This window comes from Manis pentadactyla, chromosome 2, assembly GCF_030020395.1.
Source record: "Manis pentadactyla isolate mManPen7 chromosome 2, mManPen7.hap1, whole genome shotgun sequence".
Classification (NCBI taxonomy): Eukaryota; Metazoa; Chordata; class Mammalia; order Pholidota; family Manidae; genus Manis; species Manis pentadactyla.
The window spans coordinates 159,757,194-159,774,271 of NC_080020.1; the positions used below are offsets into that span (position 1 = coordinate 159,757,194).

The 17,078-nt window shown below is 43.2% G+C and overlaps 1 protein-coding gene across 1 annotated transcript; it reads right to left on the minus strand.

Annotated features, from left to right (window-relative positions):
- Positions 1–1,128: 1,128 nt before the first annotated feature.
- LOC130682673 (uncharacterized protein C2orf78-like) lies at positions 1,129–13,738 on the minus strand. The gene is given in 6 exon segments (XM_057497532.1): positions 1,129–2,695; positions 2,768–3,033; positions 3,844–3,916; positions 3,918–4,531; positions 7,349–7,405; positions 13,219–13,738. Coding segments are annotated over 6 exon segments (3,045 nt in total). The 3' UTR covers positions 1,129–1,180.
- Between the last annotated feature and the right edge of the window lie 3,340 nt (positions 13,739–17,078).

Here is a 17,078-nt window from a genome sequence, read left to right on the forward strand (position 1 = left end):
ATCGGCGTCCACTGTACCCATGGTGTAAACAGGACTGGCTACCTCATCTGCAGGCGAGTTGCCAACCTCGAGAGGCAGACCCTGTTCCAGTTGTTTGGTTTACAATAGTAATGTAAGCTGGTTGCAGAAAATCAGCGTAGAAGCTTATGAAGGAGAAAGCAGTCTTACCCTCACGCAGAGATACCACCGGCAATCGTTTAACCTGCTTTTTCACACTTTAAAAATGCAGACATAAGCATATACATGTACTTCAATGGTATATTTATTTACTTATTTATTTTGAGAAGGGATTTTATTTTTCATTTTTATTTATAAATTTTCAATTGAAGTATAGATGACATACTAATTTCAGGTTAATGGTATAATATTTAGACATCCTGTTTTATAATTTAGTGTATGGCAGATGTCTTCGTATGAAAGTCTTTGGAGACCTCATTCTTTTTTAAGGTTGCATTGCTCCTTCGCTTACTGATGACCATAAGAAAGTCATAAGTTGTTGATATTATAAAATATTGAAGTAATGTATATTCCTGTATGAACGTCTTTGAATACATATATACTATCTTCTCAGAGACAATTTCACTCAGAATGGAATTTCTGAATCAGAGCAACCCTTGTGTTTTTGTGGATGTTGCTCCACTGTGCCAATTTATGTTCATTCAGAAAATATATATTAGGCATCTTCTTTGTGTAAGCACTGTGCTGGGTGCTGGCAAAAAGACTTGTGTGACTTTGTGGGCAGAGAGACTTGACCAGCCTTCTCTGAATCCTACCAGTCTAGAGAGGAAATAGATACTCGAGAATCACATAGTTGCCTATAGAATTACAACCCAAACAAATGTGGACAGGTATATCTACATGTGAAAACTTATATCCATGTGTGGAAACATATCTATCTCTATCTATCTACTTGTGGAAACATATCTATCTGTCTATTTTTCGTAAACTTAAATCTATCTATGCGTGTAAACATATCTATCTATATCTATCTACATGAGGAAATATATCTATCTACATGTGGAAACTTCTATCTATCTATATCTATCTATCTACATGTGGAAACATATCTATCTATCTACGTGTGGAAACTTTTATCTATCTATATGTATCTACATGTGGAAACTTATATCTGTCTTTCTGCATCTGGTAACTAAAGTGGCACCAACAATCCTATCATCTCTTACATTATTATATAGCCATAGGAGTCAGCAATTTCCATTTCCTTCTCCCTTTCAATGAAAAACTGTATTTTCCCCAAGGAGGTGTATTTGGCAGCATTCTCACGCTCTTGTTGAGCCTGCCTCTTCATAGCTTCCCGCTCTGGCCTCTGCTCTTCTGTGACGGGCTCTGACACTTCTGGCCCAAGGATGTCAGATATCCTCCATGGACGTGGTATGAAGAAGTAGACCTCTTGGTTTATATATGGGCTTTTAGGCTTGGGTGGAGGCTGGTTCTGGGGCACAGCAGTGGGAATGGGCTCCTGCTGGGGAGAATTGGAAGGTGATGTTCTGTAGGGTACAGGTCTAGAAGCAGCAGACTGGGTGACATTAGGCTGGGTAGACTTGGTCAGGTCTGGTTGGGTTGAGTTGGTCGAGACTGGACCCAGAGATGAGCAGGCAGGATCTGTTAAAGATGCAGGAGCTTGCTGGGATGAATCGACTGCAGTAGACTGAGCTGCATTTGTAGAGCCAGGCTCGGTAGAGGACACCAAAGCTGGCTGTTCTGAGCCCGGAGACCGTCGCCTACGAGGAACTTGGCAAACTGGAGACCTTTCCTCCGTCAGAAAAGTCAAAAGCACAAATTTGAGCTTCCCAGGAGGTGGCAGTTCATTCTGAGATGGAGATGGAAACTCTTTTTTGACACTGCCATCTGGCTTCTGGGCGTTGGCATGAGTTTTCTGAGGCCTTTTCCCCTCACATAGAGTTCTCAGCCGTGGTTTGGTGGCTGGGGGTGGCTGGGGGTCTTTGGGGTTCCTTGAATTTCCCAAGTCCTGGGAAGAAGAGAATCGAGGTTTCTTATCAATCCTCTTCCCCAGTGCATGAAAATCCTGCACAGACTCCAGCATGTGCATGCCTAGCCTGCTTAGAGGTGTTTCAAAGTTCTCTTGGCTGAGCTCAGGTTCATCTTTCTTCCGCTTCATCCTGGGAATGGTTGGCTTTTTTTGCGCTTTGACTTTGTTTCCAGACTGCTCACCCTCTTCAGCTTTCTTGGAGTTCCTTTTTCTGGTTCTTGTGGTCTTCTCCTGTGCACAGCTCCTAGTTTTTCTGGTCCTCCTTGGTGCAGTTATTGGAGATTTGCGTCTAGAGTGCTTGGAATTCTTCACAGGAGCCTCATCACCATCTGCAACATTGCAGATACTCATGTCTCCCTCCAGTGCCTCGGGACCTCCACTGAGAGGCTCAGAGGCTTCATGACTGTTCTTCCTTGCCTGACCAGAAGACCTCTTTTTTGCACATGACCTTTTCTGCACCTGGTTTAATTCGGTGGCTCTGGTATCTTGGGTTTTGCTCACCTTGGGACCTTTGGACTGAATAAAGTTTTTCAAGGAACTGAAGAACTGAGGAAGGTGACTGTCTCCTGCCTGGTCAGCAATGTTTGCAAAACTGCTGTTCGATTCGTTCTCATTTACAAGTGTGCCTTTGTCCTCAAGGCTCAGGCTGTTCTTCCCCAGATCAGTGTTTTCAGAACAAGGCTGCTTCTCTCAGTTGAGGGTATCAGTGCAGGCCTGGAGATGGTGAGTATCAGGGATGTGTATAGGCAGTAGTACATCATCTTGGTTTTCTGCTGGGATCTGGGAGGCATCCAGAGGCTTGGAAAGCTTGTTTTTACTATATTCCAAATTGTTGTTCTCTGTTAGTTCCTGATTTTTAGCTGGAGGAAGTGCCAAGGGATTACCAGAACTGTGTACTGAAGCTCTCACTGAAATGCCCCCAACCTCAGGTGGTGGGTTACTCTCAAGTGTCTGGCTATTTGGAGGTTGAGGCAGACAAAATGTCTGGCTTGGAGGCTGCAAACCCCAGGAAGTCTGCATCCCTACAAAGGAACAAGGAAGAAGTCAGTCTTTAGTAAGTTAGATGCTTCTAGGCGCAACACAGACACCATGCACTGCTCAACATTGACAACACTTTTCTACTAGTTCTTAAGAGTCATGGGCAGCACCCTGTGCTAGGAGATAGAGGAGGCAGCTGTTCTAGTTCTTACTGCTGATCATTTGATGTCACTGTTGCTTGGTTTCCTTTGTACTTCATAGGATTTTTATAAGTCAAATAAAACATTAAAAATGATTTTTAAAATATGAAATGTTTTACAAGGCCTAGCAGTCTTATATGTAGTCTTCAATAATCCTCTCTGCTTTCCTGAGAAGTTAAGAACACCTCACCCCATAGACTAAGAGAGAGAATGGAGTTCTTCCTCATGAAATATATAAGCAAGGACAGATTCATACCCTGCTTGTTTTGGACAAGATCCCAGAACAAAAGGTCTTAAATCCTGGTGTCAATTAAGAAAGTGAGGGAAAGTTAAACTGATACTAGCACAATAAGTGAGATGCCTTCCAAAAATCAAGACTAGATCAGGAAACGGGAGTTCCTTGCAGTGTGGGAGTGTGCATGGAGACCGATGAGCTAGGGCCGTGAAAAGCATGGTATCCCTTGGCACGCTTTGTGTGCATGTGGCATAGATGGCCGTCACAGTGTCCTGCCTTCCCACCTCCATTAGGTCTGAAAATGAAGATCACTGAGAGAGAGTGGTGGTTATTAAAGTCTCAGGACTTGAACTCTACCTATTTGACCTTTCTTTTGAATGCTGACCTTATTCCTCTCCATACTTGCTGTTTGCACTCACCTTGAAAACGTGTTTCTGTGATGGTTTGAGTAGACACGTAGTAGTAGATTCCAGATGTGGAGACTGGTGGTTGGGATACCTGCGGGCTGAATCTCCTGCAGTACCGTCATTTCTGGTCGAAGGGCAGAGGCCCTACTTCCTGTATTTGTCACAGAGCCATAGGATTGCCAGCAGGGGACAAGTTCTCCAGATCACAGAGTTCCCATTGTGCCTTGATTGTAATAATGTATCTGGCTCCCTTGCTGGTAAGGATGTGACAGACTATGTCCCTGATTTAGCATCTGGGATGGTGTTCACTGAACAAGCCTGCCAGGAAGTGATGGATACACAGGGACCATGTAGTTGGCATACGAAGTCTGAGCATACTGAGTTGCCATACTCATGGCTCTGTTCTGGTTAGTGACAGTCATAGTGAAGTCTCCGACTGAAGTGGAGATCTGGCGCTGGCTGGTAACTGCAGACAACATAGTTGTGCTGGGATGTTGGTAAAGGTTGGCAGTACCCATGAGTGGCTGGAAAGAGGTGCCAGAGGCTGATGGCGGCAGCCATGTCGAACTGGCAGTGGGAGCAGAGACTCTGGAGAAATCGCAGACTCTTCCTGTTAAGGAAGAAGCTGCATGGCTCACCACAGGAGCAGGGAGCTGCAGAGAATGTGAAGTTCCAAGTAAAGATGGATTTTGGAAATTTTCTGTAGGGAAAAAAATCAGTGAGGTTGAAAATTCTCTGTCAGAGTAGCAGCATTACCTTAAAGTTGCTGCTATCAGGAAGACTGTAACATCAACTCACTAGACCTGGCAAGAATCAGTGCCTTTCTGCTGGTTCTCAGTGCTGGAGCAGTTTGGTATCCTTCAGTACTCACTGCCCATGCTCCCAGCTTGGTCAGATGTGCAGAAGACCCAGGAGAGGGGTTCCTAAAGGTTCTCTAGGCTAGAAGCAACCTTCTCCCTGCCCTTCTTCCCTATGAGCCTGCATTAGTATCTTCTCCTGTGCTATTTCCTAGAACTGAAGCATTTTAGAACTGGGAGGTCCCTCAAGAACTTCTAATACTCTTGTTTTACAAGTGAGGAAACTGAGGTTTAGAGAGGTCAGATGGGCTTGTTTGAGTTCTTCCATTATGTTAGTGTCATTACCAGGTTACAGGCCCCTAAGTATCCTGCCTTCCTTGCCAGGACTCTACTCTGAGCATTACACTGCCCAACACCAGGAGAAATAGAACTTTTCATATGGCCCCCCCGCCTTTTTTTTGGTCCATTGTAAAATAGCACAGCATCTCCCATTGTAATCCTCAGTGTCTCATTTTGCTTGTGCAGTTCACATGCTCTTACCCAGAGTTCACATATAGCTTAGTCCAGTTGGTAAATTTAAGCGGTCATTCTTACCCTCTTCAAGCCAGGTTTCTGATCCTCCCTCAAAATGACTACCTGAGAGTGAGTTTCTCAAAAAGTGCTTTTTGAGAGAAAAAAGTTATTTAAACTCTGTGAGCTTTAGGTTATTCTTCTATAAAGTGGTTATAATAGTAACAATAATGACAGTAAAAATTCATACATGGATAAAAGTGATATTACATATGATTTATATAGAGTGAAATATAAGTTCTGGAAAGATAATGAGAAAAATTATGAAAAACATATCACAAAACTAAAAAAGAAATATGGAGATACTAATGGAAACTGGGGTATGTATGGAGCAAGCATTAAGCATAAGTTTACTGTTAAATGTAGTTCTGTATCATATGTGCAAAACTATGAAAGTGAATATTGCCTACTGTATGTTAGTGAGTACTACTGACCAAAAAACAGCCCACAGTAGAAGGTGATTTTGAATGAATTCCTAGACAGTACATTCAGACAGAGAAGATAATATCAGTAAAAAGTTGCATAAACAGCAGCAAAATGCAATGTGTGCAGGTACAGGTACCTGCAATTTTTGTAGAAAAATATTTCAGTAAAAACTGAGGCAAAGCAGAGAGCAAGATACTAAGTATAAAGGAATTCCATTATTGTGCTCTTTCACAGCTGTCTGAATATTAGCCAGCAAGTTACAGATATCAAGCCTAGTAGAAATATATATATTTCAATTAATATAATCACATAAAAGAACACTTAACAAGTATCATGAAGGTTTTAATATTTATCTTAAAACCTACATCATAATCTTCAACAACCAGGAAAATGTCCCCAAAGCCCAGAAAAACCATCATGGCTAGAATTAAATTTAATTTTTTAAATTTGGAAAACCCAAAATTTTATTAGATTTATCCACAAAATTTTATTAGATAAATGTGGAATTAAAGTTGTGGGGCTTGATTTTTCCTTCTTAGAATAGCTAATAACTAAAAGCAGATAATGGGTGTTTATTAGTGTGCTCTCTGTATTAGGAAGAAAATAACTAAAGATAGAAAGCAGTCTTGACTTGGAACTTACTTATCACAAAAGCAGTTAGTCCTGATTCAAGTGAGGAGATAAAATTTTTTAATTTTATTCTTAATAGGCAGAACATCTACATAGTTTAAAAATCAGAATGACATAAAATAGTGAAAATTCTGTTTCCTTCACTCTCCTAGATAAGCATTTTAGTTTCTTGTTTATAGGAAGCATGATTTCTAAAATGTTTATATTCAAAACTGTAAGGTGTCGTCTGTGGTTCAGAGAGGGAACAGGAAAAAAACAAACAATTGTGTGTGCCTTCTGACAAGCTCCTTGTTTCTGATGTGTGATCCCCTATCTGGCCTTACTTTCCTTCTTAGTCTACTCCTGGAAGCATTTGCTTAAGTCAACTGTGTTCTGCCCTGCTCTGAGCAGATTTCAGTCTATGCTTCAGCTTTAATTTAAAATCTTTGATTCCTTCAACATTCCACTCAAACTGCTACTTTTTCTTGAGAACTGCTCCATGCTTGCCTTCATTCTTGTATTTTCTCTACCCTCTTGGTTCCTGTTGGCCTGTGCTGATGAAAGCAATCTTCAACTTCCTTCTTTTTGAATAGCCTAGTACTCTCTGTCCTCTCTCCTTACTTTCTCTTTGCACCTAGTTTAGATAGAACACTCCAAAATGTGTGGATAGTACTTTTTGAACATCATTAAATTGAAAGTAGTGGATTTGAAACATTAGTTGGAGGGAGGCCACTACAGATGATACATCTCAACATATACTGCCAGTTTCCTACGTCACCTTGTTTTCTCTGTTTCTGTTGAAGCACATTCAAGATACCTCTGATTTCATTTTCTACATGGGTGCCCTTTAAAACTCAATATTGGAAAAGAAAGGGACCGGAGAGAAGTAATCTGCCATCCTAATGTAACAGATGAGCAAAAAACAGATTTTCTTGGAGAGTCAATGACTTTTCCAAAGTCACACAGCTAGTAAATGTCAAAGTCAAAACTGAAATTAGGTCTCCAGATTTCTAGTTTGACACTTTCCCCCAGTATTTCATGCTATTTTGAAATCTGTACTACATTTAGCGGCAAAAAAAATCTAGTGAAAATCTTTAAAAAGTTTCTTTCCTTACCAGACATGGTCAGAGAAGAAGAGGAAACAACACCTGTAGATACGAGAGATGAGGATACTACAATAAAGTCTCAGTGGCTGAAGCCAAAGAGCAGGTGTGTCCAGGATGAAGATCACTGGACACTGGTCACTTGAGATGATGCAGGTTTATTTATAAGCAGCTCCATGGAAACCCCAAGATTCCAGCAGGTGTGGTAGGTTGGTGGGAGAACGATGTCACAAGCAGGCAGTGTGAGGTAGCCAATATGGAGGTCGGATTCCCAACTAGAAGGCAGGATTTGATGGAGGGAGTAGTAGCAGAGCTAAAACAACACCTAAATGGCTGAGTGTGTGAAGGTGGAATCCTACAAGACAGGTGTGATAGCCTCACTTCCCCCCAGGATCTTATGTTAGAGAAATCATCTCAACATTTCTTATACATGTTCATTACTATAAAAAACTAATTATTTACAATATATTTTATAACATATATGACACATTTTAAATTATATGTACTGTTCATTCATATCCTTAGGAAGGAGCAACATTTAGGTTGAGCAGTTACAATTGTTCTGAAATCATATCAGTTGATCTGTTTAATGCACTTGCCCTTTTTTCGGAGCACAGGAAGGGATCAGGAGCTCTTTCTGTAACTTGGTTCAAGAATTGGATGAATTTGTTGAGTGCACCTTGTGAGGAAAGATGTTGTCTAAGGATCTTTCCTTTTAGTTTCTTCTCCTTGAATCTGATCTTCCTTGGGCTGCGCTGGGGTTAGCCAGGTTGCACTTGCACCTCTATTCTGCTTTTTTTCTTCATTATAGGCATTGTTCCTGGGACAAGCCTTGATCCGGCATTCTCATACTCATGGATGTTACTGTCAGCTTCCAGCAGCAGGGGTGCTGTTTTTAAGTGCCTGATCCTTCCCCAAATGAGCTCTGCCCATTAGATGCAAACACTAGAGAGCTAGAAGACATTACTGATTGCAAACTTTTCCTCTTCCAGCCTTTGGTTGCAGTTCTTTTGACCATAATTTGTTATCTCTGGCTTCTTAGGCTGCACAGGTATCCTGCCATCCCACTTTTTTATATACGAGAGGCATTGCTGATATTCCCTTTTCCTTCTCACATAGTGTGCCCAGTGTGGCAGTTAGAGTAGCCTCCTCCCCACTTGCAAACAGGTAGAGTCTTGGAACCCTAGGATTCTCTGCCTGCTATGCTTGGGCGCAATGCAGGCAAGCTGAGGAGGAGAATAGTTAGAGAAAGAGACCATTAATGGAGAACAGGGAACAGGCAAGGTGAACAGATACAGGAAGAGACTCGTGTGGATTTTTCAGTTTCTGTGAGAATCAAGTTGTCACATTTTTAGCCTCATATTAACAGAACAGACAATTCAATATATATTACATATGTTTTAGGTAGCTAGGAGGGTCACAGCAAGATACCCTTTCAGTTGCTGCTGTTTATTTTTTGCCTCTTTGCTTCCACAGAAAGCATTTTCCGTCAGTGTCACAGAGTACATTTTTCAAATACTCTTTACATAAAGGTATGGACCTCTCATATAATGCCTCCACTTGTTTTTAATTAATTATTTTAAAGATTCACTGAACATTAAATCCTAAACAAACACCAAATACAAAGTTTGAGTCCCCATTCAGAGTCATCTATCTACAGGGATGTAAATCTCTCTGCTCTAGGGCAGTTGTTCCCAAAATGTGGTCCCCACACCAGTATCGGCATGTCCTGAGGATTTATTGGAAGTGAACATCCTCAGACCCCACCCTCTGCCTACTGCATCAGACGTGCTGGGGGCAGAGTCCACCATTCTGTTTTAAAAAGCTTTTAAGCTAACTGTCATATACATGCTAACATTTGAGAACTTGAGCACCACTGATCTTGCCTGTTAGAATCAGAAAGAAGACTCAGATCTCATCTGAGTAGCATAGGCATGTTTTTGAAACTATATTGTACTCCTGGAGTAGTGCAAGCTCCACAGTAGAGGATGGGAAGCTGGGTAGTGAGAGCTATGAGAGTTAACATATCCAGGGGATAAAGCATCTGTTCAAGAGGTGCCACAAGTGGAAGCAAAGGTTGACCTAGCTGGGCACATTGGGTGTTTGAGTACAGAGGTCATTAGGCATCAGCAAAGCAAGGTTGGTAACAAATGACTGGGATGCATAAGCTGAAATCAGGTGCCTGGTCATATGGGCAAGAGAAAGACAGTGCTCAGCCTTGGAGGATACAGGATCCTAGAGATGTATCTAAGCAGGAGGAACTCAGAACTCCAGGGAACAGAACAGGAATCAGTTACAGGATTTTGTTATAGGAACAATGCTGAGGCCATGTCACTGCAGGAGTGCACTTGGACTGAGTGAAATTAAAACTTAGTTCCAGTGATAAATGACCTGAGTGTATTCAAAGTTGTTACACTCTTCTGAATTACAGGCAGTGAAAGGTTCTGTAATGTGGGATGTGGCAAACAGGCCTTCATGCTTGGCCAGGTGGCTTCAGAAGGTATAGATATGCAGATATGCGGACCTTGACAAGGACCTAGACAAGATTGCCACAAAACCTTAGCTTCTTTATTTAAATAACCAATTACTAACACTGTGTGGCTATCATGGGCCTATAGAGCACAGTGAATCTGTTTCTTTTTGCTTCTCCTCACTATTTGATTATCTGTAATGCCTAATAACTTCATCGAATGAAGGATCCTGCTTTTAGTTCTTCATTAAGCAAGGGCATAGATATGTCCTTTTAATATTCTGGCTTCTATACTTATACATGTTACCTTGGAGATGTGACATCAGTACTAAATCCCAGGTGTGGTTTGACCAGTAAAGCTTAGATTCAAACAATAGCATTCCTTGTTTTGGACATTTCTATGATTTGTTTCTCTTTGGTGGTCCTGTTACATTACTGAGCAATGTTAGTTATCTATCAACCAAAATTCCCAAATTTAATTCAAATGTATTGATTGCTCATAAAATGCAAATTTTACACATTGAGATGCTGTGTTTTCTCTCCTTACTCAGTGTGATGACATGGATCACTTTGAAGTGTAGATCTGTCATATCTGCACTCAAGTTGTTGATAAAAATGTGGCATGAAGTGCAATGAAAATTTAACCACAGTTATACTTATACCAATCAAGCTTCTGATTTTAGGTTTCTCCTTACTGCATGGTACAGTAAGTCAAAGCAACCACAGCATCACTACAAGTATTTATAAAAAAAAAAAGTTAATCAGAATGTTTGAATAATCGACTGCTCTAATCTGTATGTGTCACTTTCACAATCCCTCTTTGGTATAGTTTTAATGTCCTTGGTTTATAAATATTCATGATACTTCTCAACATCTCTCAGAGTTCAATACAAATTATAGTATAAAATCTAATGATGAATTAAGATAGTCCTGAAATAAAGCACAAGATTGATAGGGCTCTTTAACATTTCAACCCGAAAAATAAGTAGAGTCAAAATAATTCCTGACTTTTAGAAGACAATGAACAATCTTTATATTAGCTACCTCCAGAATAACCAAAATTTCAAAATGTCCATGGAGGTGTGATAATATTTCTTCCTTGCACTCTAGGAGAACACCATGTGTGCTATGTGATTCACTGGATGGCAGCTATTCTCAGGGCCACAATTCAAAATCATAACTCTTTTTTTATATTGATGGAGAAGGGGTGTCCCGTCCAGCGGGACCTAGTTATTTGTGGGGACGAGGGGGATCCGACCTGAAAGAAAATGGGGGCGAGAGAAGAGCGAAGGCAAGACAGTATTCTGATCAAGCCCTCAAATTTTATTGTAAGACGGGGGTAGATATACACCAGTGTTCAGGGGCAGAGTGGGCCATAGGATACTTGTAAGCAGGGGATTGGCTGCATAGCAGGGATGGCGCAGCGAGTTACATTCTGATTGGCATATGATAATGGGGAAGGAGGGGGAGAAGAGTATCTCTTGGCGCGCGCGGGCTTTCTTGTTGGCGCGCGCGGGCTCGCAGCTAATCTCCAGGAAGTGAAGCAGGAACCTCATGAACTGTGGCCGTCTTGTTGTTTCAGTGGCCATCTTGTTGCCTTTGTGTGGCTCCCAACATCTCCTCCCTTTCTATTTATTTCAGAAAGGTGGGCCTTAATCGAGTGAGGGAATAGAGGCCTGGCTCCTCCAGCAGGGTAGCATACCACAAATGCTCATCCTGATGCTCTCGGTATCTTTTAGGGAGGAGAGGCAGAGCTGAAAGCCAAATTGATCTTAATATATCAAGGCTTTATGTACATATGGATACCAACCTCTATGCAAGCCAGGCGTATTCTCAGGGAGGACCAGAGAGGTTCTAGGAAGAACCCTCCCTTGCGGTACTTTGTCTCGCACTCATCTCGATGCCCATACCCTCACAGTTAGGGGTATGCTTGGTTCTGGCCGACCAGCATATGGGCCACATTAATTACGGTGCCAGAATCGATGGTACCATGGTTGAGGCGCCTGTAAAGTTGAGAACCGGAGACCGGGAGCATTGGTTGGCTCGGTGTAAGACTCTTCATCACAGGCTGTAAGTCTGTGATAATGAACAGCAACCGCTGGCTTGACGAGCTGGTCAACCTGCTCTCGAATAAAAACTGTCAGTTTTCTTAAGGCCCAAGGGCCAAAAGACACTAAAAGGAGGAGTCCTGCTAAGGGTCCAAGGATGGTGGGGATCAGAGTTGTGAGCCATGGGGACTTAGTGAACTAGGACTCAAAGGGACCTTGGCTAGCTTCTCGCTCTCTCTTTCTCTGGTCTAGCCTTTCTCTAAGCTTTGACATTGAATCTCTTATTATTCCGGAGTGGTCTGCATAAAAACAGCATTCTTCTCTTAAAGCTGCACACAGTCCTCCATCTTTTAGGAGCAGTAGATCTAGCCCCCGTCTATTCTGCAAGACGACCTCAGAAAGGGAAGTCAGAGATTCTTCAAGTTTGGTAATAGATTGTTCTATGGTTTTTAGATCGTCGTCAATGGCGGTTCTCAGCCCTTCATAGTTTTGGTTCCCCTGGATGATGGCAGCTGTCCCTGTTCCTACTCCTGCTGCAATTCCTACTCCCACTAATGTGGCTAGGGTCAACGAGACTAATTCTCTCTTGTACCTATTTTTAGGGTCGAACTCAGTGACAAATGAGGGATCATCATGATATATAAGTCTCGGCACTAGTTGAACCATAACACAGAAATCATGGGAGAAATTGAAAACAGAGGTGGAAACACACGGTGTTAGTCCAGTGTTACAAGCCCACCATCCTTGACGGGGAGGGACTAGATATCTAGATTCACTCGAGGTAACTATGGGTATGGTGTTATTACACAGACTCTTATGGGTTGAGGGAATTGTTCCTAAACATGTAGCTTTTCCAGTTACCTCAGTCAGGGTTAACTTCTGCATGCCCCAGCTACAGGCTTCGTGGCTGGTCGTATTGTTAAAATTGCCTAACAATCCTAGTCCTTCATAGTAAGGAGGTGAAGAGGAAAAGCATAACCAACAGGATTTGGTAGTATTTGGGTTGGTGGTATTTAGAACTCGGAAAGCTCCTTCAAGGAGGTTGAGAAGGCGCTGTCCGGTGCTAGGAAGGAAGGTGGGTCGGTTAAAAGTGGAGGCGAAGGAAGGGGTGGCAGCGTCTGCAGGTGGGGCTAGGGTCGGCGCGGGTGGGGCTGGGAGACGCGGCTGGTCTCGCAAGACAGCGTTGGGTCCTACTGGGGCAGCTGGAAGGGTCTCGACTTTGAGCTTGATAGTAAATACGAGGCCTTTATCATATCCAGATTTATAGTATCTGAGCCCCCACTGTCGTCCGGTGACCCAATCATATTGGCGCCCTTTATCACTGAAAGTGATATTTAAGGGGTTACATAGCCCTGTCTGCTCACAGTTGGGGGATGTGCGGTTCCGGACTACGGTAAGGAGGTCCCAACTGGACACGGGGTTCCAATAAACATTACCCGTAGTTTCACAGCCCCAAGAGCTACAGTAAAAGGATTCTAAGCCCCCACACTGCCGGGCTTGCTGATGGGTTCGTCCGTCACGGGGGCAGACATAGAAGGAAGTGGTTTTTAATCTGTGGCGTGCTCTAGGATAACTACACCCGCTGTCACCATAGGAAACTTGGCTCTGGGCTGCAGAATAATCGTGGTCGGGTGGTCGAATTATGTGGGCCTGTCTCCAAGGTATATTAGGTATGTCCCAGGTCTCTAATCCAGCAACTAGGGCGCAAACATCAGGGTGCAGGGACGGCCACCAGGTCTTGGGGGGGGCAGTCTTAGAAACAGACCACACTGCTTCTCCTGTCTGAGAAAAAACTTGCCATGTCAGCACTTTGGGTTCATGGGGGTTAGGGTTCTGGAAGGTGGGACGTAACTGGGTCAGGAGAATGAGAATTGTTAGTGACATGATCAATACTATACAAGCGAACCTTTAAGAGGATTATTAGTCTGAGTTAATCGCCAGTCTGCGTCTGACGGGGGGTTTTTCCTCTAGATGTGGAGCGTATCTCTAGGAAGAGATGTCGTTTTCTTCTATATCTGTGGGAGTGGTCAGGAGGATAGTGAAAGGTCTCTTCTACTGTGGCTCAAGGTTTCTTGCCTGGTGCTTCTTCACAGAGACTAGGTCTCTTGCTTGGAACTGGTGAGACACTGAGAGGTCTTTTGGCCTTGCTTCCTGAAATTAAACAGAAAGGGAAGGCTTCTCAGGGGTTAACATGCCCTGGACTGGAATTATTATTGTTTTTGCCTCTATTTGTGTCTAGGAGTTTAATGAGCCTATCTGGGAGCCATCGGGCATTTTGTGCCTTAGCATCATATATACAAGCATGTCCTTTCCCCCATATGAGCACAGGGTCAGGCCCGTGCCATGTGTTGGTCATCGGATCTCTCCACATAGCCTGTGCATAATTATCTGCCATGGAGGGATGCCAAAGGCGATCAGCAGCGGTTTTACCCGCGGAGTCATAAGTAAGGAAATTAAGAACAAACAGTGCATGATTTAGGAGTGTCTTTGCATTACCTGTTTTCGGATAGAGTACTTCTCCCCCCGACTGAAGTTTGAATAACATGTTTTTAAGGGTTAAGTGGGCTCTTTCAACAATGCCTTGGCCTTGGGGATTATAGGGAATTCCTGTTATGTGCTTAATACCTAACTGCGCACAGAACTGTTTAAAGCTAGAGCTGGCGTATCCAGGCCCATTGTCAGTTTTTAAGATTTTAGGTGGTGGTAAATATGCCAGGCATGAGAGAACATGGGTAATAACATTTTTAGTTGCCTCTCCCGTTTGCAAGGATGCACATAGGAAACCACTACATGTGTCAATAGACACATGGATATATTTTAATTTACCAAAGGGAGGGTAATGAGTGACATCCATTTGCCATATCTCTCCTGGAACCAACCCCCGGGGGTTGATTCCGTTATGAGGCTCTGGGAGGAGAGTTAGACATCCTTGACATTGCCGAACTATTTGGCGGGCCTGTTCTCGGGTGATTGAAAATTTGAGTCTAAGAGTATGAGCATTGAGATGATGTAGTTCATGAGCCCGTTGGGCTGCAGCCAAGGGTGAGTCTGACGTGACAGAGGCTACTAATTGAGTCGCCAGATCAACTCTGTCATTGCCTTTGGCAAGCGGCCCTGGAAGGCCAGTGTGAGCGCGTATGTGCCCGATGAAAAAAGGGGCATCGCGGTTTAGAATTAATTTTTGCAATTTTGCGAATAGGGGGGAAGCATTTGTAGAGGGACGTATGTAAGGCACTGTCTCTAATAGGGGAACAGAGGTTGCTACATAGGCACTGTCAGTGTAAAGGTTAAAGGGGGCATCTATTAAAAGCTCAAAAACTTTGATTATTGCAGTTAGTTCAACAAGTTGTGCAGAAGAGAGGTCTGTCTGTATTCGAGTAACTTGCCCATTAATACTGAAAGCGGCTATACCGGAGGAGGACCCATCAGAGAACACCATTACGGCCCCAGCAATTGGCGTGGTTTTAGTCCTCTTGGGAAAGACAACTGGGGTCTTTTGAAGGAACTGGACTAATCTGTCTGCAGGGTAATGATTGTCTATTGTCCCTTGGAAGGAGGTGCAGCTAATTGCCCAATCATCATCATGTTGAATAAGCCATTGTAATTGAGATGTATTGTATGGGAGGGTTATAACTTCAGGGTCTCTCCCAAACAACTTGAGAGCTGCCTCTCGGCCTAAACGTAAGAGGGCAGCGACTAATTGAGGATAGGTAGCTAAGACTCTAGGGGGGGAGGCTGGCAAATGAACCCAAAATAGTGGATGGTTTTGCCAAAGGACTCCTGTAGGGGAGAAGGGGGTAGGGAAAATGAGCAGCCACAAACTTAGATGTGGAGAGAAGTAGCTAATGGTCTGTTCAGAAATAGCCCGCTCTACAATGATTAATGCCCTTTGTGCTTCTGATGAAAGCGAGCGGGGGGAGGAAGGATCAGGGTCTCCACGTAGGACATCAAACAAGGGCTTTAACTCTCCGGTGGTCAGCTTTAAATAAGGCCTGAGCCAGTTGATGTCTCCTAGCAGACGCTGAAAATCATTAAGAGTGTTTAAGGAGCTTCTCTTTAACTGAATTTTTTGAGTGAGGATTTTATTAGAAAATAATTCAAAGCCTAAAAAAAGTTGGGGGGGGGTGGACCTGGACTTTTTCTGGGGAAATTTGTAGTCCTCGATCTCGGAGGGCAGTGACTAGCTGTTGACTGGCCGCATAGAGCTGTTGCTGGTCAGGACCGGCAAGAAGAATATCATCTATATAATGGATAATATACAAAGTGGGGAAGAGCAACCTAAAGGGGTCTATAGTCTGGGCTACAAACTTTTGGCAAAGAGTGGGGCTGTTGGCCATTCCTTGTGGGAGAACTCTCCACTGAAACCGAGGAGAAGGCCCTACACAATTGGTAATGGGTATACTAAAGGCAAAACGTTTGCAATCATCAGGATGCAAAGGTATGGAGAAAAAGCAATCTTTTAGATCAATTACTAATTTGACATACCCTTTAGGGATGGCTATTGGAGAGGGAATTCCCGGTTGTAATGCGCCCATAGAGACCATAGTCTTATTAACCGCCCTGAGGTCTTGTAGGAGCCTCCACTTGCCTGATTTCTTTTGGATTACAAAGATTGGGGTGTTCCAAGGGGATGTAGAAGGTTCAATATGTCCAGCAGCCAGCTGTTCTTGCACTAACTCTATGGCTGCATTTAATTTTATAGTGGTAAGGGGCCATTGATCGATCCAGACAGGAACATCACTTTTCCAAGTAATCTTGTCTGCCTGGAGTGCAGGAGGAGCAACGGCCCTTACGAAAAATGTTTTTCAAACCCTAAACCTGAGCGGTCTATCTTAGGCGTGGCCAGTATCGGGTTGGGATCTCCCTGTTTTAGTTTGCCCAACCCCTGACCAGGGAGGTAACCCTGTGAAAGCATCTGCTGTGTTACAACTTCATTAGGGCTACACATGATGACCTTCATTTGAGAAAGGATATCTCTTCCCCAAAGATTTACCGGCAACCCAGGAACTACGAAGGGTTGAATGAATCCGGTATTTCCTTCTTCATCTTCCCAGTTTAATAACTGTGAGCTCTGTAAGGTGTTTCTTGACTGCCCAATTCCTTGTAGATGGGTCAAGGAAGCGTGTAAGGGCCAGCTGGAGGGCCATGAAGCCTGAGATATGACCGTAGAGTCGGCCCCCGAATCTAAAATTCCTTCAAATACTTTTCCTTGGATCTTAAGTTT